At 38.0% G+C, this 25,182-nt stretch overlaps 2 protein-coding genes across 3 annotated transcripts in view; one reads left to right on the top strand and one right to left on the bottom strand.

The window, feature by feature from the left end:
- Positions 1-2,348: 2,348 nt before the first annotated feature.
- LOC127791354 (zinc transporter 2-like) lies at positions 2,349-4,241 on the top strand. The gene is made up of 3 exons (XM_052321169.1): positions 2,349-2,848; positions 3,435-3,472; positions 3,572-4,241. Exons 1-3 carry the CDS (start codon positions 2,410-2,412, stop codon positions 4,097-4,099), a joined length of 1,005 nt encoding a protein of 334 aa, XP_052177129.1. The 5' UTR covers positions 2,349-2,409; the 3' UTR covers positions 4,100-4,241.
- Positions 4,242-5,899: 1,658 nt separating this feature from the next.
- The window catches only part of LOC127792136 (uncharacterized), a 39,169-nt gene continuing 19,886 nt past the window's right edge, over positions 5,900-25,182 (bottom strand). The window contains exons 3-7 of one of the 2 annotated variants that reach the window (XR_008021090.1): positions 7,014-7,098; positions 6,800-6,886; positions 6,481-6,717; positions 6,119-6,366; positions 5,900-6,029 (exon numbers count right to left, since the gene is read on the bottom strand). Coding sequence is in view for 1 of the 2 variants with exons in the window: in XM_052322505.1 (XP_052178465.1) it covers positions 6,290-6,366; positions 6,481-6,717; positions 6,800-6,886; positions 7,014-7,098 (486 nt within the window). In the remaining variant the exon portion in view is untranslated. Of the gene's footprint in view, positions 6,367-6,480; positions 6,718-6,799; positions 6,887-7,013; positions 7,099-25,182 lie in introns of both variants that reach the window. The other variant, XM_052322505.1, reaches the window with a different exon arrangement.

Raw genomic sequence — 25,182 nt, 5'->3', positions numbered from 1 at the left:
CCCTTATGTTGACAAGCATGGACTTGTCTTCGTTGGACCCAACCAGTTAACATCTGTCTGCAAGAAAGGGACGTACGTATAATGCAACTTCAGTGTCACTTTTTATGGCTTCCGGCTGATCAAAATTATACTACCTGCTTGTTTTGGATTGTTCACTAATTGGAGGTTGACATAATAAAATAGTGATTCTAATTATGAGTATGCTTATGTACTCTAAATAATTATTCTGGTGAATGATCCATAATTAACATTGTAAATATTAATATTTGTATAAAATACTAAAATAATACTTAGGGAAGTGTATGAATTGATGGTATGCAAAAATGTTCGTTGTTTACGACTCTATTTTGAATTACTTAATAACTAGAGATTGACAGTATAAATATCAACTTTCACGAAAAACGATGATTCGAATTATAAGTATATTTTTGCACTTTAATTAATTTTTTGGTGAGTAATAGAGGGTTGTCATCACAAATGATAATATTTGAGTCTAAAGCCAAATTAATACTTAGGGACGTGAATGATTAGATGGTTTTAAAAAAAAAAAAAAGTGAAGCTGATTGAAGTTTTTTCTGAATATATATTCTCTGTGACATGAGAAATGTAAATATAAAATAGTAGTATAAATCTATCTTTTCATATTTTTTTAATTTTAATTTTGATACTCAGCCCTAACATTAACCTATAGATGATTTGAGATTTTTTTAATTAAATTCTTATTTATAGAAAAAAATTAAAATAATATATTAAATTTTTACGTTTGTTATAATGTTATACCTAATTTTTAATTTTTATAATTTATTATAATTATAAAAAATGGTCAAAATCACTTGTTTTAATGTCATATATATAATGATGTGAAGGATATGGTGAAAAGAAAAAAATTTATATTATCATTAATGTCGTGTTTTTTTTTTTTTATTCACTAATTATTGATTGTCACCAATTTTCATCTATTGACTTTAATGTCATAATTACAAGACTCATTAAGAATTGATCACGACTTATGTATTAAATTCAAAAGTCTCGACTTGAGACTCTCACAACCAGAGCTAGTTTTGGACCAGGGCTATAGCTTAGGGCCCATAACTGAAGGAGTTCAAAAAAAAAATTTAAGTCTATGTATATATGTATATAAAAAATTAAAAAAAATAACAAAAGAATATTTGAAGCATGTGAATTCAAATATGTAGTTTTCATTTTTTAATGCAATACTTACAATGCGGAGTACTCTTTTTCCTTCGTTTGCGGTTTTGTCCCATTGAGTTTTCTCCAAATAAAGTTTTAATAAGGCCCTAAAGTATTTTTCCTTCTCTTTTGTAAATTCTTATAATTTTAATAAAATTAATTAGTTGATAATTTTTATTTTTTTATTTAATTTGTATAAAGGGGCGTACTTGAAAAATTTTGCCCTAGGTCTTAGAAAACCTAGGACCAACTTTGCTCACAACAAAACTCTTAGGTTGTGTTTGATTATATTACCTAGAATTTAATTCTAGGTAATATTAGTTAGAAAACAAAAACCATCTCATCCCCTTGGAAAATGAATTCCATAGAAAAAAGCTTTAAATGCTTGTACCTTACATATTTTTTCATAGAAAAATTAGGAGTGTTTGATTGTTTTCTATAGAAAATATGTAATGATTACATATTTTCCATAGAAAATATATGCAATCAAACACACTCTTAGATTAGAGGAATCACTAATGACAAGGCCATATGAGTTTTGTGAAAGTCAACAAGACAAAAAATTGATGAACTTTAACCTAAATGTACATATCTTTGATAATTGTATTTTATTTTTAGAACTTTTTTAGGTTATTTTTTTTCTTTTATATTTGTTCTTTGTTTTCTTCTTACTAGACACCAATCTTTTTTTTCTTTTTTGACAATGAAGGGATTTTAGGTTTTGCTCCACTAGTTCTTTAAGGATTCATAAAAACTAACTCCCATAAATTAAGTAAGATTATGTCTAAAATATAACAATTATAATTTTAAAAAAAATAAAAATTGAATTTTATTTTCTCAAAAGTTTTTAAAAATTTTCACTTTTTATTTCTAACATAGGGAAAAGAGAAAAACGTGGAATAAAAGTGATGCAAATATTAAAATGGTATTTTTATTTAAAAAAAAATACATAGGGTGGTCAAAAGGCTACAAGTTTAGGGGGGAACAAGTGTCAACACTTTGAAAGTATACCCGAGGCAAAGTGTAAATAACCCAAACTAGGACAATAAAACGTAATTACTCAAAGATTATCTTCTTTGATTTGTCATCTTTGTAGTACTCTCTCCCGTGATCTGTCGTTGTCTTTGTACTACAATCCTACCTTCGATTCCTCCAACGACCACTCGCCACCAAATCTATAAAAATGGCCGTCCGGAACCCGTCTCCGCCATCTCTACCATGTCCCGCCTCTTCTTTCTCCTCCTTCTCGTCCTCTCTGCCGCCGCCCACGGCGGCCACGACGACTCCGATGTGGACGCCGAGGCCGGCAAGCCCAATCTCCGGGAGGGGTCCTTGATATTGGTGAAGATATGGTGTTTGATAATCGTGTTCGCCGGCACGTTCGCCGGCGGCGTGTCACCCTATTTCATGAAATGGAACGAGGGTTTTTTGGTTCTGGGCACGCAGTTTGCCGGCGGCGTGTTTCTGGGCACGGCTCTCATGCATTTTCTCAGCGATTCGAATGCGACTTTTGGGGACTTGACGAGCAAAGAATACCCGTTCGCGTTCATGCTGGCTAGCGCTGGGTATTTGCTCACTATGTTGGCTGATTGCTTGATTTCTTATGTTTACGGGAAGCAGGGAAATGGGTCCAACAATGGAGACGTCGAGCTTCAAGGTTTGTGTGTTTTGGATTTTAATTTGTTTGGGTCGAATTTGTTTTCTTGGTGCCTTTTCTGAGCGGCCAAACAGAATATGCACTTCTTTGTTTGATAATATTATTGGCAGAATACGTAAGACAGTTTTTTAGATTGGGGTTTATGACGATGTGGGATTGCTTTGGGGTAATTTGATTTTTGGTTTCTGTTTGATTGGGATTTTGGTTTATGACAATGTGAGATTGGGGTAATTTGATTTTGGTTTCTGTTTGATTGCTGGGAAAACAGGCGACTTAGCATAGAGAAAAGCATTTAGAATCTCATGATTTTCCTGAAAGATGATGAAGCAACAGATTCAAATTTCATGGTAACTTTGTTGGATCCAATTGAGTGTTCTTCCCGGTTAAGAAGTCATTGAACAGAGAAGAACTTAGCAATCACTCAGATGAATGTTTCAGCTGTTGATTAAGTTGGTTACACTTAATTTTATCTTATATATAAACATTCCAAAGATCAACCATAGAAATTCATTCAAAGCTAAGCAATATATATTGACTGTTTTCGGTGCCTTGTTTCTTCTAAAGACATATTTTCTGTTTGTAAAAGGTCATGGCAATGGCAGGTCTTCACAGTCTGAAAATCAGGTGAGGCGGCATACTGAAGATTAAGCCATAGAATTAGGGCTTTTTCCCCTATAAAGTCCAAAGCGATGACTAAAGGGCCCGTTTGATGGGTTTTGACAGGTCCACAATAGCGCAGACAATCACTTAGCCAAAACCCCGCTTACAGCCGCCAGATCGGTTGGCGATACCGTCTTGCTAATAGCTGCCCTGTGCTTCCACTCGGTCTTCGAGGGCATCGCAATTGGGGTTGCAGAAACAAAGGCCGATGCTTGGAAGGCTCTATGGACAGTCTGCCTGCACAAGATATTTGCAGCCATTGCAATGGGAATAGCCCTGCTCAGGATAATCCCGGACCGCCCCCTGGTGTCGTGTGTGGCCTACGCCTTCGCGTTCGCGATCTCAAGCCCTATCGGCGTGGCCATTGGGATCATCATAGACGCCACGACGGAGGGCGCCGTGGCCGACTGGATTTATGCCATTTCGATGGGCATTGCTTGTGGTGTCTTCGTGTATGTGGCCATTAATCATCTGTTGTCCAAAGGGTACTCTCCACAAAAGCCAGTGCTAGTTGACACTGCCCGTTACAGGTTCTTGGCAGCCCTTTTGGGCGTTGGGGTGATTGCAGTTGTGATGATTTGGGACACTTGAGACTTCTTGTCAAGTTTGGCTTCAATGTATGTGCTTAGTGGTAACACAATATAGAAGAAATTTCAAAGGATTTTTGTGTGAATTTGGTAGATCTTTTAAACCTGGGCATTGAATGATCAATTACATGGGTTCTTTTGTTCTATGTTCAATTTTTCCTCCTCTTTTTTTTTTTTTTTGTCATTTTTTCGTCAAAATCAATTAAAATTTTATAATCATTTAAGTGTTCCGATGCCAAAGTTGACCACCAATATATTTATGGGAGATAAAAGTTGTTAGGAGTGCTACTCATGTTTGACTTGCAAGACATGGAGTAGCCCCTTGCCATTCTTGAAAGGGTCCTTTGACACCAAACTTAGTAGGCAAGTGAGTGAATAAAAAATTGAAAATGAGAATGAAAGGGTAATAGAGATAGCATAGATGGTTGCATTTATAAACTCAATTTCAAATTTATGTGATTAGTGGAGTTGGATAATGGGTAAATCATAGTTCTATGAATTCTTTGCTTGATAAGATAATCTTTCGTGATAACTTAGTGACAACTTACTATAACATCTCATTCTTGATGAAATAATGTTTCACGACACCTAACCATGATATCTCATATACCACTAAAATTGCGAGTACTAAATACATGTCTTAAGACAAATATCGTAATTGCATAAAAAAAATTAATAACAAAATAAATTTTTTATTAATAATAAATAGGTCATGGATTCAAATGGTGTAAAAAAGAAATTTTCATTTTATCCTTATAAAAGGAAATTTTGAAATCACCGTTCTTACGCGATCCTAATCCCCATGCCCTTAATTACGTTAGGAGAGGTAAATTACAAATTAAACCTTTAACCCTTACGCAGAATGCAAATTAAATTCGTAACTCACCAAATTGACACTAACATATTACTCATCCGACCACTCAACTCATACCTTAAGAGCTTTATAAAAAAAAAACTTCCTTGCACTAGAAATACTCCTTTTAGTTGGAAATGATTTTAATGGAGATGGGACAACTTTTGCACGCTAGCTTGCCTTTGATAACGCGAAATGGAGGTGAACTTTATATTTTGATATGTATATAAGTCTTGGATATGAGATAATAAATAAAATTAAAAAAATCAAAAAATAAAATTTATCACCATTCATTACCATATATTGTTTCAAAAAAAAATAAAATAAAAAATAAGATAAGAATTGAGACAATTATTATATGAGATCTATCCAATGCTAGATGCAGATATGCATAATAAATCAATATGAACTATCTCGTAAAAAAAATTAATTGTTACTGATACTTTATTTTCAATTCTTTTTGAAAAATACTATTGGTGCACCTTTGTATACACATAAAGGTATACCAATGACAAAAAAATCCCTCATTAGGCGCATGAGACGCATGTGAGGCGAAGGATATTTTAGTTATAATACCCTCTTATATAACCCAAGATGTACAAAAAAGTTATACATCTAGCATGGTTCATTCTTTTTTTCATAACCTAACTTCTAAGATATAAGAGATAAAAAGACCTATAAAAAATGTGGTAAAAAATTCATAATAGAATCCGACCACAATGACTGAATTGATTTTCATGCATAAAAGGATACTAAGTTACCTAGTAGAAAAGATTTAAAAATCATCAAACCCCCAGCCCCACCCTAACTAAAGATGTATAATTAGTGAAATTAAAACGTGTAATTACTACTTGTAACCTGTTTGGCTATGCTGTGAGGAGACGTAAAAACATATACTTTTGAATAGATACAAACATAAAAATTTTACAGAAATACCAGACACAAAATCAGTATATTAAACTGACCCACCTGCAATAAATCAGTAAATAACCAGTGTACTAACATAACATAAGCTTGCAAACAAAAGCTTGAGAATGCAACAATTTTGTAAAGCCTCCATCCATTTCAGTTTTCTCCATATCTGCCCATTAATTGTACATTTTCATAAAGCCCCAAAAGATCCAAAACTGAAGAGAGTATGATGACAAAGAGGAGAGCAGTTGTCAATACCTTTATCCTATGCAAAGTAAATTAATGGTATTTAAGGCAGAATCTCCAGGAATTGTAGGTTTTTGCTTCTTCAACAACCTGATTTAGTAAGTTCTGGTTCTGGTAAATGCAGCAAATTTTGAGAGAGAAATTAAGTCAGCCTTATTGAAAGGAGGTGTCAAGGATAATGCTTCAAAGTTCTGTGTGAAGAACTTTGTCGAAACAATATGATACAATGACAGGCCCCGCCAAATCTCCAAGAGCGCAGCCTGCAAAATGCATGCATAGCATTAGAACCTGACAAATTGCAGAGCATGGTTAGATTTCGATGGTTTTGCAGGCAATGAGATCCTCCATCTGGTGAGGTTTGGCGATGTGCTTACCAATCCACTGACCAGATGACGGCCGAAAGAGGGTTGCACCTATTCCTGCTCCAATCGAAGCAAAAACCAGCGAAGCACTGCACCTTACAGTAGTACCATACACCTTCTTCCCAAGAACTATGACTCTTTCTGTCCTATCAGCTTTATCGTTCTCTTCCTTTAACATGTCGGAGAAAAAATGGTAAATTTCAATTCCAAATTGGACAAGCCACGAAGCTGCAACTCCAAGAAGATGCCCTGCTCAGACACAACAATGGTTTATTGAACTGTGAGATCAAAAGGCTAACTGAAAGGAGGGAACTGAATAGGATGTTTGGACCTCGGAAAGTTGTCCTGCTAACGCTGAAAAAGTAAGCTAAAGATGGCATCCCCCTTTCAGCCTTACGTGCAGCTGATTTGGGAACATCTGTGAAATATTGTAATGATTAGTTGCTTGAAATGTCGAATTCATTTGTAATAAAATTAAGAAAGTGGACAAATAATGGACAAATCATCCACACTAGCCCTTCAACGAGGTTAAGAAATGCAAAAACCTTTAAGAAGCTTCCATGCCATCCTCTGCGAGACATAATGGAGAGCAAGTCGTTCCAGAACCCGTCTTGTAGTTACAACAGTGGTCTAATACACAATACCAAAAATAATTCAGCAATTCCTGAACTCATAGAAAACAATCTTCAATGACAGCAGAACAAAGGTTCGAGGAATTTGCAAGTATGATTTTCCACAAGGGAACAAAATATCAAAATCCTACCATGAGAAATGGTGAAAAGTCCTGGTATAGGGTTTTGGATTTATTTGCAATGAGTATCAAAGTACCATTGTGAGAAATGGTGCATCACAAAATCCAACACAATAGTATGCTAGAGTGCACTACATAACACGTATCACAAAAATGGACTCAACAACCTAGGATAGAACCAAGACATCAAATTTCAATTTTGATTTGTTTACACAAATTGGCTACTGCTAGTCAAAATATGGCAAGAACAGTTCTAGGAGAATTGAAGGGAAAAGTTCCAAATCAAAAAGGGTCATGGTGGTGGAATGAAGAGGTACAGGGAAAAATCAGAACTAAGAGTCTACAAGACTTTACATACATGCCGTAATGAAAAAAACCTAAAAATATATATTTTGGCCTAAGAAAGCAATGAACACAGCTAATGACACAAAGTCAAAAGTTTATGAACATTTATACCAACTTGACACAAGAGATGGGGAAAATATATATATGTATAAACTAACTAAAGCAAGAGAAGAAAAACAAGGGATTTAGCCCACTGAAATGAATAAAAGATGAAAACCAAAAGGTACTAGTAAATTAAGGGGCAATTAAGGAGAAATGGAAGGTATAATCCTCCAAGTTATTGAATGTGGAAAAACAAGTGTTATATTGGGATATCTTAATAACTTTAAAGAAGATCGGAATTAATGTTCTATAGATGTATTTGCCCAAACAAAATAAAGAAAACGTTGAAAAATATGAAGAACAATAAAGTAGTTGAATCACGGATAATCTCTCTATAGAAGCATGGAATGCACAGGAGAAGAGAGCATTTTTGGTTAACAAAGTTATTTGCTATGATCCTTAAATCAAAAGGGACGGATGAATGGGGAAATAGAACTTTAGTATCTAGTTATAAAAAGAAAGGAGATGTTCAAAGTTGTGGAAATTATATAGGAATCAAACTAATGAGCCACACCATGAAACTTTGAGAAAGACTAATTAACAAAGGATAAGATGAGAAGCCAGTGTATCTAAAATGTCTTGTCTGGTAGATCAACAGCAAAAACTATGTACCTCTTGTGGCACCAAATGGAAAAATATAGGGATAAACAAAAGGATTTACATGTGGTGTTCGTATCATTATCATCAATTATGTGTGGTGTTGTATCATTATCGTCAATTACAGGTTATTAGAAACATGTATAATGAACCACAAACACGTGTTAGAATATGTGGAGGAGACATTGAAGCTTTTTTAAATTACAATTGAATTACATCAAAGATATGCATTAAACCCTTATCTCTTTCCCCAAGTAATGAATAAACTCACTGTACATATCCAATCATAACTGTTTTTCTATATCCAAAGGAAAGCAGGAACACTAAGTTTGGAACATGGAAAAACACTTCAGAATCTAGGGATTTTAAGTAAAGCAAATTGAAAACTAAACATATGGAATGCAATTTAGTAAAAATATTAGTATGGATGAAGTTATTGTGAGACTTAAAGATCAAGTCATTCCAAGAAAATATCGATTTGCATATCTTGGATCAATCATCCAAAAAGATGGACAGATTAATAAGGATGTTACTTGTAAAATTAAGGCAGGATAGTGAAAATGAAGATGTGCATTCAATATTTTATTGGACGGTAAGATTTTGTTAAAGTTAAAAGAAAATTTTAAAGACATTATAAAATCCATTTTGTTGTATGGCACAAAATGTTTAGTAAAACACCAACATGTGCAAAAATATGAGCATAGCATAGATAAGGGTCTTGCAATGGATGTATGGCTATAAATTAGAAATGATTTTACTCATAATAAGGTCGGAGTGGCTCCTACTAAATACAAGATGCATGAAACAATATTAAAATGGCTTGATCATGAGAGAGAGAGAGAGAAAAAAAAAAAAAACAGAAGCTCTTGTGAGGAGAATGAATGGAATGAAAGAAGTCTCCAACCAAAGAGGTTGGAAAAAACCAAGGAAAACTTCGTGGAAAACTCTTAGGTACAATATCAATTACAAAGGTCTTATAAAAGATATGAATATAGATAGAAATTATTGGAAAACTAGAATTCAGGTCACAGGCCACATTTAAAGGAATTAAGACTTGATATCTTGTTGTGCAATGTTGTGTTATCTTGGTGGATGAGACAAAAGAAAGCAAGAATACTACAGTCAAGATAAGGAGGGACACTTTAGAATCTAAATGTATCGAGTTGAGAAAATTGAACGCCCAATATATAGAATATAAGTAATGAGAAACATAAGCAAATATTTTGGAAAACATTATCCAATGTTCGAAAATTCGGCCTAAACAGCCGCCTAGGCGTTGGGCGACCACTGGCCGCGGCAATTTAGGGCTGGTCAGCACCCCTAGGCGCCGGCCTGACTCTCAGGCCATGGCGGCCGCCTAGGTCGCGCGCAGCCTGGGCCACCTAGGTCGTGCGCGTTCTGGGTCGACCTTATTTCCCCCTTCCCTTTCTCTATTTCCCCCTTCCTTTTCTCTATTTCCCCTTTCCCTTTCCCTTTCTCTCTGGTCATTTATCGCGGGTCCTCCCTCTCTCTCTCTCTCTCTCTCTCTCTCTCACCTTCGATCTTCTCTTGGTCGTTCGCCGCCGCCATCGATCTCTTCTCTTGGTCCTACTCTCTCGTCGCCGCCGACCTCACATGTTGGTCTTTCTCTCTCGTCACCACCAATCTCATCTGTTAGCTATCATCTCTCGTCGCCGATCTCGTCTTCCTCTGGTTTGCATCCATTTTCCTCCACCTCTAGTTATTTAGTAAAAAACATTGAAGAAGCTGCATCAGCAAGCTTGCGTTGCTGCTTGCTGCAGCAAGTAGCACCAACTTGCTGCTTGCTGCTTGCTGCAGCAGGGAGAATATTAAGAAAAAAATAAAAAATATATTAAATTTTTTAGGCGCCGCCTAGACCCTGCCTAGGCAGCCTAGGCGCTAGGCGCCAGTTTGCCGCCCGACTAGCGCCTAGCGCCTTTTAGAACACTAACATTATCATAGGCATAGAAATAGAATTTAGTATTATTTCTTTTTTTTATTTTCTACTATAGTTTGTTTTCTAAATTTAGCTCATTTCCATTAGTTAGTAGATTCCTTTAGAATCCTAATTAGATTGGGAATATTTGAATCCTAGTTAGAGTAGGATTTGTTTATTAGTTACCTATATATAGCAGTTTATAATGTAATTGAAAGTAGCCTTGATTATTGAATCTATTGATATTGATTTGAGTTTATTAATTGAATTTTTGTTTATTCTTGTGTCCTTGTACGTGGTTTTGCATCAATTAGTATCAAAGCTATCTTTCTCTTGATTGTAATGTTTCAATTAGTTTTTTCCAAACATGTTTTAGGAGTAGAGAGAACTTGCAAAATGGTCATTGTCTCATTGATGGGAGTGGTAACATGAATGTGGTCTCTAAGTCTACTATTACTCAGTTGAACCTTAAAGTAGAGCCACATCCTAAGCCATTTAGGGTCACATGGGTAAACAAAACAATTATGCCAACCACCCAAAAAGACGGATAGATTAATGAGAATGTTACTCATAAAAATAAAGCAAGATTGCTCAAATGAAATAGTGTCTTCCAACATTTTGTGACAGTAAGATTCTGATAAAACTAAAAGAAAAATTTTATAAAACAGCTATAAAACTAACTTGTTATATGGCACAGAGCATTGGGTAGCATAGACCAACATGTGCAAAATATGAGTATAATAGAGATGAGAAAATTACAATGGCTCTGCAGCCATACAAGAAAATATACAATTAAAAATGAAGTTATTTGTAATAAAGTTGGATTGGTCTCTACTGAAGATAAGATGCGTGAGACACATTTAAGAAGATTTGGTAATATGGGGAGAAGACCAATAGAGGCTCTTGAAGGAAGTGTGGATGTGCAAATTTTTGGCAAAAGAGGTAAAGAAAGATCAAGAAAAATCTTATGATATAAGTTATAAAGCCTTGCAGAAGATAAGGTCACAGGTAAAAACTATTGGCAAGCTAAAATTCATCTAGTAGACCCCACCTAGAGGGATTAAGGCTTGATATGATGTTGTTTGTATGAAGTAAATCTTGATGTTTGCAGACTGAAAGTACACTAAACAAGTAATCACTTCAACGTAATCAATGATAACAATGACTGGTCACTGTTTTGTCAGATAGGCAACCAAAGAGGAAGATTATTATGGATCTTTAGTTCAGCCTATAAATGAAATTTTCAAAATGATAATTTGATTTGAGATGAAGATAAATAACTGAGGTCATCAATTTTTATTCCTTTAATTGATGAAAACCTGACTAAAGCATGAACAAGATTTCTTTTTCCCTTTTTCTGCCTCTGAATGTTCATAAAAAAATATGGACAAGCTAATATTCATTTCAATATCAGATATTAGTATTACTCATAAAAGTAAGAACTTTGGAAGGAAATTAAAAACTGATCAGTCAATTGTCACTGAGTAGGACCTTGGTTTATAGTATTTTTACAAATTTTACTGCTGTAATTTTTGTTATAGTTAGTTTAGAGCCATGTGCAAGATAGTGGCAGGTTGTTACAACCGTGGAAGGGTGTAGAATCCACCTCAGCAAAGGAATCTACTCCTCCAACGCCTTGTATAAATTCCCAATCTCCCTCGTGCTATCTTGTGACATCTGCAATAGGTGTAAGTCTGAAACAGTGGCTTACCCAGGGCTATTACAACCTCTACTTATCCCCAACCAAGCATGGACTAGCGTGTCCATGGACTTCATTGAAGGTTGCTAAAATCGGAAGGTAAGGACAATATATTGGTAGTGGTTGACCAGCTAACAAAATTTGCCTACTTTATAGGGTTGACGCATCCCTATACAGCTCAAGAGGTGGCTAGGGTCTTCTTGGATCAAGTGGTGAAATTATATGGGACTCCTAAGTCTATTATTTCAGATTGTGATAGGATCTTTACTAGTCTATGTGGCAGGAGCTTATGAAGGCTTTGGGAACCAAATTGAATATGTCCACAGCCTATCATCCCTAATCTGATGGGCAAACTGAAAGGGTGAACCAAAGCCTAGAAACCTACTTAAGATGTATTTGTTTCCTACAACCGAAGAGGTGGCATAGATGGTTATCTTTGGCTCAATGGTGGTATAACTCTAACCACCATACCTCACTCAAAATGTCTCCATTCGAGGCCTTATTTGGATACAAACCGCCCATTTTGCCTGTTGAAGGGGAAGGAACTACTGTGGCAACCATTGAAGACTATTTACAATAGAGGAAGAAGGTATTACAACAACTGAAGGAGTTAGCATCAGCTAAGAATAGGATGAAACAATTCGCTGATAGGAGGAGAAGTGAGAGGGAGTTTGCAGTTGGGGAGGAGGTGTATTTAAGGTTGAGGTATCCTCATCTAAAGCCCATTACTAAAGGACAGGTGTCCAAACTCAACGCCAAGTATTATGAGCCATTCCCCATAGGGGCTAAGGTTGGAAGGGTAGCCTATTGCTTACAGCTTCCAAAAGGATCACAAATCCACCCTGTGTTCCACGTTTCCCTCTTAAAGAAATCGGTGGGCACGCAGCCGGTGAGTTCTGCATTGCCTACCCTTCTTAAAGAGATCAACAAGACGATGGAGCCTACGGGGCTATAATAGAAAGGAGGGTGGGTGATATACAAGCAAGGAGCCCCACTTGTATAAGTTTTGGTTAAGTGCCAAAACAGCCCGTCAGATAGTAGTACTTGGGAGTACTTGCCTGATTTGCTCAAGCAATTTCCAAGGTCTGCTAGGCTCCTCAGCATTTCTTGAGGACTAGAAATTGGTTAAGGAGGGGGAAATTGTCACGAGTAGGACCTTGGTTTATAGAATTTTTTAAAAAATTTACTGTCATAATTTCTGTTATAGTTAGTTTAGAGCCATGTGCAAGAGGTTAGAGATAGTGGCAGGTTGTTAAAACCGTGGAAGGGTGTAGAATCCACCTCAGCAGAGGAATCTACTCCTCCAATGCCTTGTATAAATTCCCAATCTCCCTCGTGCATTGGGATATCGAGAAAATTGAAAGAATTATATCCTCTCTCGACTCTCTTGTCTTCTCTCTCTCTCTCATTCTAAATTCTGCTCTCTGTTCTTATTCTCTCTGTTCTACGCCTTCCTAATTCCTATCGGATTTGGAAGAAGACCATTGTCAGGCTTAGGTTGTGACATCAATGATTCATTCTTGAACAAAAATAAGAACCTGGAGGAATCTATGGCATGGCACATTTGTAGCTTAAGCCATTTAACACAATATTAGAAGATGCAACAATGGAACAGAGTACTTGAGTATAAATCATCAGAGAGAATAACTTCAGCCTTATAACTATCTCTGTGGCTGACATGGTACTTGGAAGGGAAGTAGGTGATGTTCTCACAATGCCTCTCTCACCAACCCAGGACTAGTTTCTCACATGACCAAAGAACAGAAATTTAATGGATCAAATAGAGTACTGACATAGAAACCATCCAGAAGCACAATTATCTTTTATGGCTGAGATGGTAGAGGAAAAAGTAGTTAATGTTCTCACATCACCTCTCTTGTTAATCTGTACCAGTCTCTCAAAGTAACAAATTGACGCTAACATTAGAATATAATATATCTCTGATAATGGGCCACAGAAATACATTTAGCATGAAAGACACTTAACATAGAGACATATCTGTACATTTATCCATCAAAACATCCACACATCCAAGAAAAATCTAAAATTTTCATTGTCGCAGGTCTCTCGGTAGGAACAGGTCTCCAGAATACCACTGATCGCTAGAGTGATGCTTCAAGGTGTAAAGGGGGAGAGAAACTGAAGCAATCTGGATGATCAAGAGAGAGAAATTGGGCAAAGTGATAGTGTACAATAGGTTATGCATCACTATGCACGGAGGATGATATAGAGAGCAAATGGGTACAGTGATAGCTTATGATACGTTTGTACATCAGCACTATGCATGGGATTTCATTAGATTTACCAAGCAATCATCCTACCTAAGGTGGGTGCAAATTCCCAAATGTCAATTAGCACTCCAGGTCTAGGATTGGTCCACCCATGTGAAGGTAATCATTGACTGACCCAAACCTCTCTCTTGGACTGATCATAAGCTATAGTCCTTTGAGTACAAGGCTGATCATGATGAATGTTCACCTCTAACCACCACACCGAAAGACACTAGGTAGCCTCAATTAGAAGTTTCTTCAGACCATAATTGTCTGTGTTGTACCAGACAATGTACCGGATTTGTTATTAGTACAGTGTGGTACTGATACCAAAAGATCGGGGATACCACTTCAGATATATAATAATTTATTAACAAATAATACAAACTATTAAAAACTTGTCAACATGCTTTTAAACAAACAATTTGACACAATAATGTTACAATGCTTTTATAATAATTACAGCAAATTATAAAGGAATAATCTATTTAATTATATTATGATCAGACTGAATCATTACTTTCAATTTGAGTGTATTTTTTAAAATAAAATGAATAATTATTTGAACCGTTACTTTCAATTACATATTGACAAAAAGCATAAGGAAAATAAAATAAATAAATAAATAATTTTTAATTGTATAATTAAAATAAAAATATTATGTGATGCAAAGCTTTTCTTGCTTTGCGTCACAGACCCTGGTTTTTCCTAGGCTAGCCTGGGAAAAGCTAGTAGCTAGCTATTAGGCAAGTCCTATCAGAGAGCCTAAATTTTCAATCTCTTTCAGAATTTAACAGGTACCTGTGTATACTAGTATGATTGATTCAGGCTAGTACCACCAGTATGGTAGGTGTTGAGGAACTAATCTCGGTAAGAAGAAGATAAAACCGAAATAAGAGGAAGAAGATCAGATAAAGCTACAGCCAGCCGTTCCTAAGAATTAAGTAAAGATAAAGCTATAGCTATTCCTAAGAAATAGGAGAAAACTTTGGAGAAAATTTCTCTCCTTATCTGTTGTTGTTTTTGTATTTTAAACTCGTAAAATACATAGTAGATAAGTAAAATTGTTGTATTTAAAGCATCCTTGTAACCGAGAATTGTATAGCAATTGATATTTTCTCAACCCTATTACTTAGAGGGTATTAATTCCTAAGTTCTCTAAGTGTGTTCATGGTATCATAGCCTGGTTTTCGGTAATCTGTATACCCGGTTTTTTTCACACCAATCTGCTCCAAGATGGCTAGTTCTTCACCAACTAGTGAATCCTCAACTATTTTCCCTACTACCTCTCAATATATACCACCAGTTTCTGCCCCTATTTCGTTAGATCACCACACCCTTCAAATCACTCAACATAAACTCAATGGGACCGACCAATTTTCGGGAATGGTCTCAATCGGTCATGCTGGTTATGAAAGGCAAAGGAAAAATGGGATACCTGCCAGGGGGAGTTTCAAAACCAGATCCTGAAGCGGCCAATTTTGAAGCATGGGATGCTGAAAACTCCATAGTGATGGCTTGGCTCATCAATTCCATGGAGCCAAAGATTGGGAGAACCTATCTGTTCTATAAAACAACAAAAGAAGTATGGGATACAGTCCAAAGTCTTTATTCAAACATAGAGAATACAACACAAAGTTTTGAAGTTCGATCAGCCCTAAGAACCACTCGTCAAGGTAACAATTCGGTGACTGATTACTATAATATACTATCTGAATTATGACAGGAGAAGGATCTGTTTTATGATATCAGTTGGGAGTGTACAAAGGATGGGGTGAAGTATTCTAAAATGATAGAGAAAGAGAGGGTATTTGACTTCCTACATGGGCTGAATTCTGACTTAGATGAAGTCAGAGAAAGGCTGTTAAGAACAAAACCTTTTCCATCTATCAAGGAGGCTTTTGCTGAAGTTAGGAGGGAAGAAAGCCGTAAGAAGGTCATGCTCCATGCATCACCTGAGATTAATAACCAGAGTGGCTCAGCTGTTTCTAAACCAAAAACAGCACCAACTCGTGGAGAATTTCAGAAAGAAAAGCAATGGTGTGATCATTGCCACAAGCCCTACCATACTAGAGAAACATGCTAAACAATACATGGGAAACCAGCCAATTAGAAAGGGAAAGGTCAAAAGAAGCAGCAAACAGCCTATGCAATAGATGCTGAAGAAGGTAAAGTTGCAAATTTTTCATTTACTTCAAATCAATTGGAGTTTTTGCAACAGGTTTTGAACCAAACAAAGGTTACAAAATCATCAGATTTTGTAGAAGTACCTAATCCAACAGCATCCCATGTGAAACAAGGTAATTTTTGTAATTGCTACCTCTCTAAAATGCTGAATAGCTTCCCATGTGGATATCGGGGCTTCTGACCATACGAACGGATCCTTATATGGAATGGCTGATTACAAACATTGTAAGAAAAATATAAAGGTAACTATGGCAGATGGTACAATATCCTATGCTGAAGGTGAAGGTGTTAGATACTTAGGTCAATGTATTCGGCAATAGGCCTAAATCTATTGGGCTGAGCCCATGTAAGCCCATGTAAATAATTGCTTCGGTTAAATCACAGCTGGAGGAATGTTCCAGCATGTGCCGAGCAAGTTGTAAGGCAAGTGGGAGAAGGCTTAACCGTTTTTGGCGCCAACTGAGCCAAAGATCAGTATAAAGAAGTTGATCTATGCCTTTTCCCACATGTTGAATAAAACCAGGAAATTAGTTTCCTTCTCAATCCTTCTCCCTCCTAAATTTCGCTCTTCTTTCCCTCTAAAAATTCTCTCCAATTCCCTCTCTCCCTTCCTTTGCCATTCTCGATTTCACTTGTCAAGCTAGGAACCTGACAAATTGGTATCAGAGAACTTTCCTGACCGGCACTTCTGAGCTTCAAATGCAATGGCTGACGGAACTCGCATGAAGCAAATGGAAATGCAGATACAACAAGTCACTGCGACGGTGACTGAGGTGCAACAACGGGTTGGTAATATGGAAGACGTGATCGGAGCCGTGAATAAGAAGTTGGAAGTAGTGGCGGATCATTTGAGGGGAGACATGCGCGTTCAGATCCAAGAAGAAATGCGAGAGCAGAGCAATATGGTACGAGATCAGATGCAGCAATTCATGCTAATGTTCTCGAGCCAGGCGCAAGTAAGGATATCTCCAGATTTTCAACCACGTGAACAATTGGATGCCATACTTCCAGGTATTGGCTTCCAGGTATTGGCCCTAGCCATCGAGCGATGGGATCGCCAGAACTGGAAGGTGAATCGGGATAAATGGAAGAAAGAGGCATGAATCGATGGCAAGGAGCGATGGTTCATGCGGGGCACTCTAATTTTCCAATCCCTAAATTAGAGTTACCGGTGTTTGACGAGACCAAACCAAGGTGGTGGACTCGACGTTGTGAAAAATTGTTCAATATCCACCAGGTGACCGAGGAGCAGAGAGTTAATCTGGCCGCCGCATACTTAAATGATGTGGGAGATATATGGTTCGAAGGATGGTCAAGAGTCAGGGAAAGATACCCGTGGGCAAAATTTGTTAGAGGATTGTGCGAATGATTTGGTGAATGAAGAACGGTAGACATTGTAGAAGAATTCAACAAATTAAAACAACTAGGAACGGTCTAGGATTATCAGCTCAAGTTCGAAGAGCTGAAGTCGCTCATGCTCCACAGAAATCCTTACTTAACTGAGGATTATTTTGTATCAAGTTTCATCAGTAGATTGAGCGATGACCTCAGATCTATGGTGAAGATGATGAGACCAAGAACAGTACAGGAAGCAGCCAAAGATGCACTACTACAAGAACTTACTGTGGAGGCCCTAATGAAGAAGCAAAGGGCGCAAAGCAGGGGAACGAATTTGAGAATGTTACCACCAGGAGGACGAATACAGAACAAGGACAATTTCAGAGGCGGAACATGAGTAAGGTATCTAAATAATTCCTCCCCTTATGATTCGAATTTGCCTTCCAGAGATAAGATCTTTGAACAAAGAAGGATGGCGGGATTGTGCTACAAGTGTGGGGATAGGTACTCTCCTGGACACCAATGCAAAAAACAGTTGCTCTTACTAGAAGGGGCAGAGGGAACGGATGAGGAAGAGATCGTTGGCAAAGAAGAAGACGAAGATGAAGGAGGAGGGGCCATCTCTTTACACGCTATAAAAGGAATGGCCAGTAGCAAGATTATAAAGGTAGAGGGGAAGGTTCAGGAGAATACTCTCATGGTTTTAATAGATAGTGGGAGTACCCACAGCTTCATAGATGAGGGAACAGCTAAACAAATGAAGTGGCCGCTAGCCAACACCCAACCAATCTCGGTTACTGTGGCCAACGGAAACTGAGTAATCAGCAAATCCGCTTGTGTGGGATTTTGCTGGGAAATGCAAGGAGAACATTACCAGGCCAACTTGAGGCTGCTCAAGCTAGGAGGATGTCATATTGTCCTTGGGGTGGATTGGATGAAGGAGGTGAGTTCAATCAACTTTGATTTTAACAAAATGGAGGTTACACTAGAGAAAGAAGGAAGAAGGGTGGTGTTACAAGGAAATGTGGAGGTGGGCACTTGCAAAATGATTAAAGGAAAAACACTTCAGCGGCTATTCAAAAAAAAGATCTCACAAGTAGCCCAACTCTTCTCAATTAAGGCCAATGAACAGCAGGAATGGGGAAGTGAAACAGTTTCAGCGACCACATCCACTTGGCAGGTACATGATTTGACTCTTCTTGATGCACTTTTAATTGAATATCAAGATTTGTTTGTAGAACCTAAAACCCTTCCTCCTCAAAGGTCCCTAGATCATACCATACCCCTCCTACCTAATGCTGCACCAGTAAACATTAGATCCTACCGGTATTCCCCAAAACTCAAATCCGAAATTAAGAAACTAGTTAAAGAGATGCTAACTCAATCGGTGATTCGACCCAACCACAGCCCATTCGCCTCTCCCATCCTAGTAGTCAAAAAAAAAGATGGAACATGGCAGTTCTGTATTGACTATAGACAACTTAACGCCATTACCATCAAAGACAAATTTCTCATCCCTATTATTGAAGATCTTTTAGATGAACTTAAGTACGCCACTGTTTTCTCCAAATTGGACCTAAGGTCGGGGTACCACCAAATCAGAATGGATCCCAGTGACATCCCCAAAACAGCCTTCAAAACACATCATGGCCATTTTGAATTCACCGTTATGCCGTTCGGCCTAACTAACGCACCAGCCACATTCCAAGCTCTCATGAATCAAATTTTTGAACCCCATCTCAGAAAATTTGTGTTAGTTTTCTTTGATGATATCCTGGTTTACAGCCCCTCTTTTAACCAACATTTAGACCATCTTAGGGCTACATTCAACATCTTGAGATACAATCAATTGTACATCAAAAGGTCAAAGTGTGCTTTTGCACAACAGCAAGTGGAGTATCTTGGACATATCATTTCAGGGGGAGGAGTGGGAACAGACCCCAAGAAAATTCCAGCTGTTGTATCTTGGCCGAAACCTACAAGCATCAAAGCTTTGAGGGGGTTCCTTGGGCTCACAAGCTACTACAGAAAATTTGTAAGAAATTATGGAACGATAAGTAAGCCCTTAACATAAATGCTTAAGAAAGACAGCTTCAAATGGAGTCCTCCGGCCGAAGCAGCTTTTGAGCAGCTTAAAAAAGCATTAAGTGAAGTTCCAGTTCTTGGCTTACCAGACTTCTGCAAACCCTTTGTGTTGGAAACCGATGCTAACAACCATGGGATAGGGGTCGTTCTATCTCAAGAGGGCAGACCGTTGGCTTTCCTCAGCCACTCTCTGGCTCCCCGCCATCAAGGACTTAGCATATACGAGAAGGAGTTGAGGGCAGTTCTCATGGCAGTAGAAAAATGGCGGCACTACTTGGAAGGAAACAAATTTGTGATAAAAACGGACCATGAAAGTCTTAAATTTTTGCTCCAACAACGACTACACACTCAATTACAAAAGAAGGGCATGGCCAAGCTTATGGGATTAGATTATGTAATCCAATTTAGAAAGGGAATGGAGAATGTTACAGCAGACACCTTGTCTCGCTGCCAAGAAGAAGGGACATGTGACGCTATCTCCGCAGTTGTTCCCGATTGGTTACAAGAAGTGACTGCCAGTTACCCTCAGGATGACTGGACCAAAGGCTTACTGGAGCAATTAAGTGTGGCTGCGCACAGCAGACCCGGCTACTCACTAAACAATGGGATACTGAGCTACAAAGGACGCCCGGTGATCGGAAACAATGAAGTATTGAAGAAGAACATCCTACAAGCACTCCATGAGTCCCCTCTTGGTGGCCATTCGGGTATCCAGAATACATACTGAAGAGTCCACCAGGTATTCTTTTGGCCTCAGCTAAAAAAATATGTCTGGAACTATGTGATGCAGTGTGATGTGTGCCGAAGGTGTAAGCATGAGACTATAGCGCATCCCGGCCTTCTCCAACCTCTGCCATTACCGGACCAAGCCTGGACTAATATCACGATGGACTTTATAGAAGGACTCCCTCGTTCCGAAGGAAGAGACTGCATCATGGTAGTGGTGGATAGGTTCTCCAAATTCAACCACTTTCTTGGGTTATCCCATCCCTACACGGCTCAAGACGTTGCTAGAACATTCATGGATAATATAGTGAAGCTGCATGGTATACCGCAGTCTATTGTGTCCGACAGAGACCGCATCTTCACTAGTCTATTCTGGAAAGAGCTCATGAAGTTGCTAGGCACAAAACTCTTAATGTCAACCACCTATCACCCAGAAACAGATGGCCAGACCGAACGAGTAAACCAGTCGCTGGAGCTATATTTGAGATGTTTCAATTTCCTACAACCTAAAGGGTGGCATAAGTGGTTGGCCGTTGCCCAATAGTGGTACAACTCAACATTCCACAGTTTCATCCGCATGACTCCATTTGAGGCTCTCTATGGCTATAAACCAAGACTACTACCGGCCTTAGCCAACCACACTACCGTGGCCGCCGTTGATAATTACTTACAACAGCGACAGGAAATCATACAGATGGTAAAGACGGAATTAGCTAAAGCCCAAAATCGAATAAAGCAGATGGCTGATCGACATCGTACCGAACGAGAATTTGCAGTGGGAGAAGAGGTTTACCTCAAGCTCGAGCCACAACATCTTAGGGCCTTGTCTCAGCAGCCAATTTCCAAGCTTAGTCCCAAATACTATGACCCTTTTCCTATTATCGAAAAGATTGGAACTGTAGCCTACAATTTACTACTTCCAGAGCACGCACACATCCACCCGGTGTTTCACGTCTCTCTTCTCAAAAAAGCCATTGGTCAACAACCGCATAGCAGCTCACTGCCCACCATGCCTGCCACTGACAGGCCAGCTCCGATGCCTGCCGCCATCTTAGAACGACGGGTGATCCACCGACATGGAGCCCCACTTATTCAAGTCCTCGTCAAGTGGTCATCTCTACATGAGGACAACAACACATGGGAATATCTTCCAGAACTGCTCCAACAATTTCCCCACATGGCCAGTCTCCTCCATATTTCTTGCGGACAAGAAAAGCTTTAAGGGGCGGGGATTGTTAGATACTTAGGTCAATGTATTCGGCAATAGGCCTCAATCTATTAAGCTAAGCCCATGTAAATAATTGCTTCGGTTAAATCATAGCTGGAGGAATGTTCCAACATGTGCCGAGCAAGTTGTAAGGCAAGTGAGAGAAAGCTTAACCGTTTTTGGCGCCAACTGAGCCAAAGATCAGTATAAAGAAGCTGATCTATGCCTTTTCCCACATGTTGAATAAAACCAGGAAATTAGTTTCCTTCTCAATCCTTCTCCCTCCTAAATTTCGCTCTTCTTTCCCTCTAAAAATTCTCTCCAATTCCCTCTCTCCCTTCCTTTTCCATTCTCGATTTCACTTGTCAGGCTAGGAACCTGACAGAAGGCTCAGTATATTTAGAAGATTTGTGGTTAAAATCTATCTTATATGTGCCTACATTGAGATGTAATCTTTTGTCCCTCAGCAAAATTACTAAAGACATGAATTAGGATGATTGGCAATACTGAGGAGAAAGAGGGCCTATACTATGTGAAAGGAACTGTTGGTGATTCTAGGCTCCCTAAGTTACATAATTCTTTTTTATCTTCTGCTATTTCAAATTCTAACATCTATTTATGGCACAAACGATTAGGCCATCCAAACTTTAGATATCTAAAGATCTTGTATCCTCGTTTATTTGGCAATAAAATGAGTGAGTCTTTTAGTTGTGAACAATGCATTCTTGCTAAGCAAACAAAATCTGTTCACCCTATTCATTCTTATCAACCAACCATACCATTCTACCTAATACATAGTGATGTACGGCGGATTAACAAAAATTTCAAATCTATCACACACTCGTTGGTTTGTCACATTTATAGATGATTGTCATGATCCTAGGGCTTAACCTAGGATTAGTTTGGGAATCGAAAGAATCTGATTCAGCTAAGCCAAGAGTAGAAGGGAATTAGAGAGGAAATGGGAAGAATGAGGGAGAGATTAGAAGAGGTGTTAGGGAGATTAGAGAACAGAAAAAGAGGGAGATGAAGATCAAGAAAGGAGAGAGAATTTGGAAGAGGAGAAAATCATATTCAATTCATTAATTTCTTGGATAACAAAACAAACCATTACAGCAATCTTTTATAGGCATATTTGCCTTCTAACAGCCTAGCACATGCTCCCATGTGCTTCTAACCACTTGCTAAAATATCCCTAACAAACTATTTTATCCTATTACAATAATACCCTTTCATTGTTCATAGGGTCATGACAATGATCATACCAAGGTGTGTTGGGTATTCTTGCTAAAAGAAAAGTTTGAAGTTTACAAAGTATTTAGAAAATTTCATCAAATGGTCCGTAACATTTTTCAAACCTCAATCCATATCCTTCGATCGAATAACGGAAGAGAATATTTTTCAACCGAATTTGAGACCTATTTGAGTGAAAATGGCATTGTTCATCAAAGTACATGCCCTTATAATTCTCAACAAAATGGAGTGGGAGTGGCTGAAAGGAATAATAGGCATTTGCCCGAAATAGTTAAAACCCTAATGTTTACCAGCTCAATTCCTACTTCCAATTGGGGAGAAGCCATCCTTATGACTACCTATCTCATCAAAAGACTCCCCACGAGGATTCTCAACTTCAAAAATCCCTTGAATACTCTCATTACTTATGTTATCCCTAGGATTCACTAGATTAGATTTCTTTTGAAGGAAATTAAGCCTCTCACCACTTACTCACTCACGGATTAAAAACTCAAGAACATAATTAAAACAAACTACAAAAACAAATGAACACAACAGTAAAAGAAATGCAAACCACACAATAGAGACAGATCTTTATCCTGGTTTAGATCATTCAATATGAATGATCTTACATCCAGCCTTAAAACACCCAAGAGCAGTCTTTGATTATTCTAAAATTTATCAGTACAGCAGTCCTTTCTTCTCCGAGTACACACACACTTTTGTATTCTCCCCCAAGATTACAAAGTGCTATCGATTATCTAGCCTTTTCTCTCAGATAATACAAATGCACTCGACAAACAAATTTTCTTCTTCTTCAAACGACTCACCCCTACCCTTTATTTATAACAGGGTCAGACACCCCAATACAACCAATTGGATTTAGATAATTCCAATTTAACCCCCCCCCCCCCAACTTAAACTAATTTACAGTTGGGCCACTGCCTATCTAATTTGCCACTTGAGACACTTGATTGCTTCCACTTGGATATGAGACTTAACTCTAGGCAAACCAATTCACAACTTCCTATCCTCTTCTTACGCATATACTAAATTCCTTGTCCCAAAAAGTCTTTGGATGTACAGCCTTTGTTCACCACTACCACTTTAAATTAAATCCCAAGTCTTTGAAATGTGTGTTTGTCTGCTATTCTCCCACACAGCAAAGCTACAAGTGTTATTGCCCTAACACTAAGAAATTTTTTGTCTCTTATGATGTCTCATTTATTGAGAATCAATACTACAGCTCTACCAAACCTCTGCAGGGGGAGATTTCTAGTGCAGAGCAAGGTAGGGATTGCTGGGATGTTAGTGTTTTTCCTGAAACAATGACTTTTTCTACTCTTATTCCTAATTATGTAACTAATCAAAGGGGAGAACATAAAATGCAACAGCAAATTCAAGGGGGAGAACAGAAAATGCAGCAGCAAATTCAACACATGAAAGAAGAAATTCCTAATTCACAGCCACTAATCCAAGTGTATTCTAGAAGGACTCTTGAACCAAAGCAAAACCAATCATTAACCCCGGAAGTAGGTCCGGTACCTAAAGAGGACGAAAGGACCGAAGCAATCATGCCTATTGAGGAGGATAACATAACTGAAAATGCAGAGCCTGAATTATATGATTTGGATATTCCAATTGCTTGGAGAAAGGGGATGAGATCATGTGCTAAATATCCTATTTCTAACCATTTGGTATATTCTCGATTGTCTCCAAATTTCAGGGCATTCACTACAAGGGTTGATGAAGTGCAAATACCTAAGAATATCAATGAGGCCTTACAAATACCAAATTGGAGAAGGCTTGCAATGGAAGAAATGGATGCACTGAAAAAGAATGGTACATGGGAAGTGGTGAATCTGCCTCAAAACAAGAAAGTGGTAGGAAGCAAATGGGTATTCACATTAAAACACAAAGCTGATGGCAGTATTGAGAGGTATAAGGCCAGGTTAGTGGCACAAGGCTTTACTCAAACACAAGGTATAGATTATGAAAAGACTTTTGCACCTACTGCAAAACTCAATTCCATACGTGTGTTATTATCCCTTGTAGCCAACTTAGATTGGGAATTACATCAATTTGATATAAAGAATGCATTTCTTAATGGGGATCTAGAAGAGGAGATATATATGAGAATCCCTCCTAGATTTAAAGACAAAGGAAAGTTTGTAGACTAAAGAAATCTTTGTATAGAGCCTATGGGTTGAAACAATCCCCTAGGGCTTGGTTCAAAAG

This window comes from Diospyros lotus, chromosome 15 (genome assembly GCF_014633365.1).
Source record: "Diospyros lotus cultivar Yz01 chromosome 15, ASM1463336v1, whole genome shotgun sequence".
NCBI lineage: Eukaryota > Viridiplantae > Streptophyta > Magnoliopsida > Ericales > Ebenaceae > Diospyros > Diospyros lotus.
Note: the sequence above shows the minus strand (reverse complement) of the source record. Positions and strands in the feature narration are given on the sequence as shown.

Excerpts from the sequence above, each read along its gene's own strand:
- LOC127791354 (XM_052321169.1), top strand. The coding sequence starts at position 2,410 with ATGTCCCGCCTCTTCTTTCTCCTCCTTCTCGTCCTCTCTGCCGCCGCC. Across the intron at positions 2,849-3,434 it reads TGGAGACGTCGAGCTTCAAG|GTCATGGCAATGGCAGGTCT; the intron begins GTTTGTGTGTTT and ends TGTTTGTAAAAG. Across the intron at positions 3,473-3,571 it reads CTTCACAGTCTGAAAATCAG|GTCCACAATAGCGCAGACAA; the intron begins GTGAGGCGGCAT and ends GGGTTTTGACAG.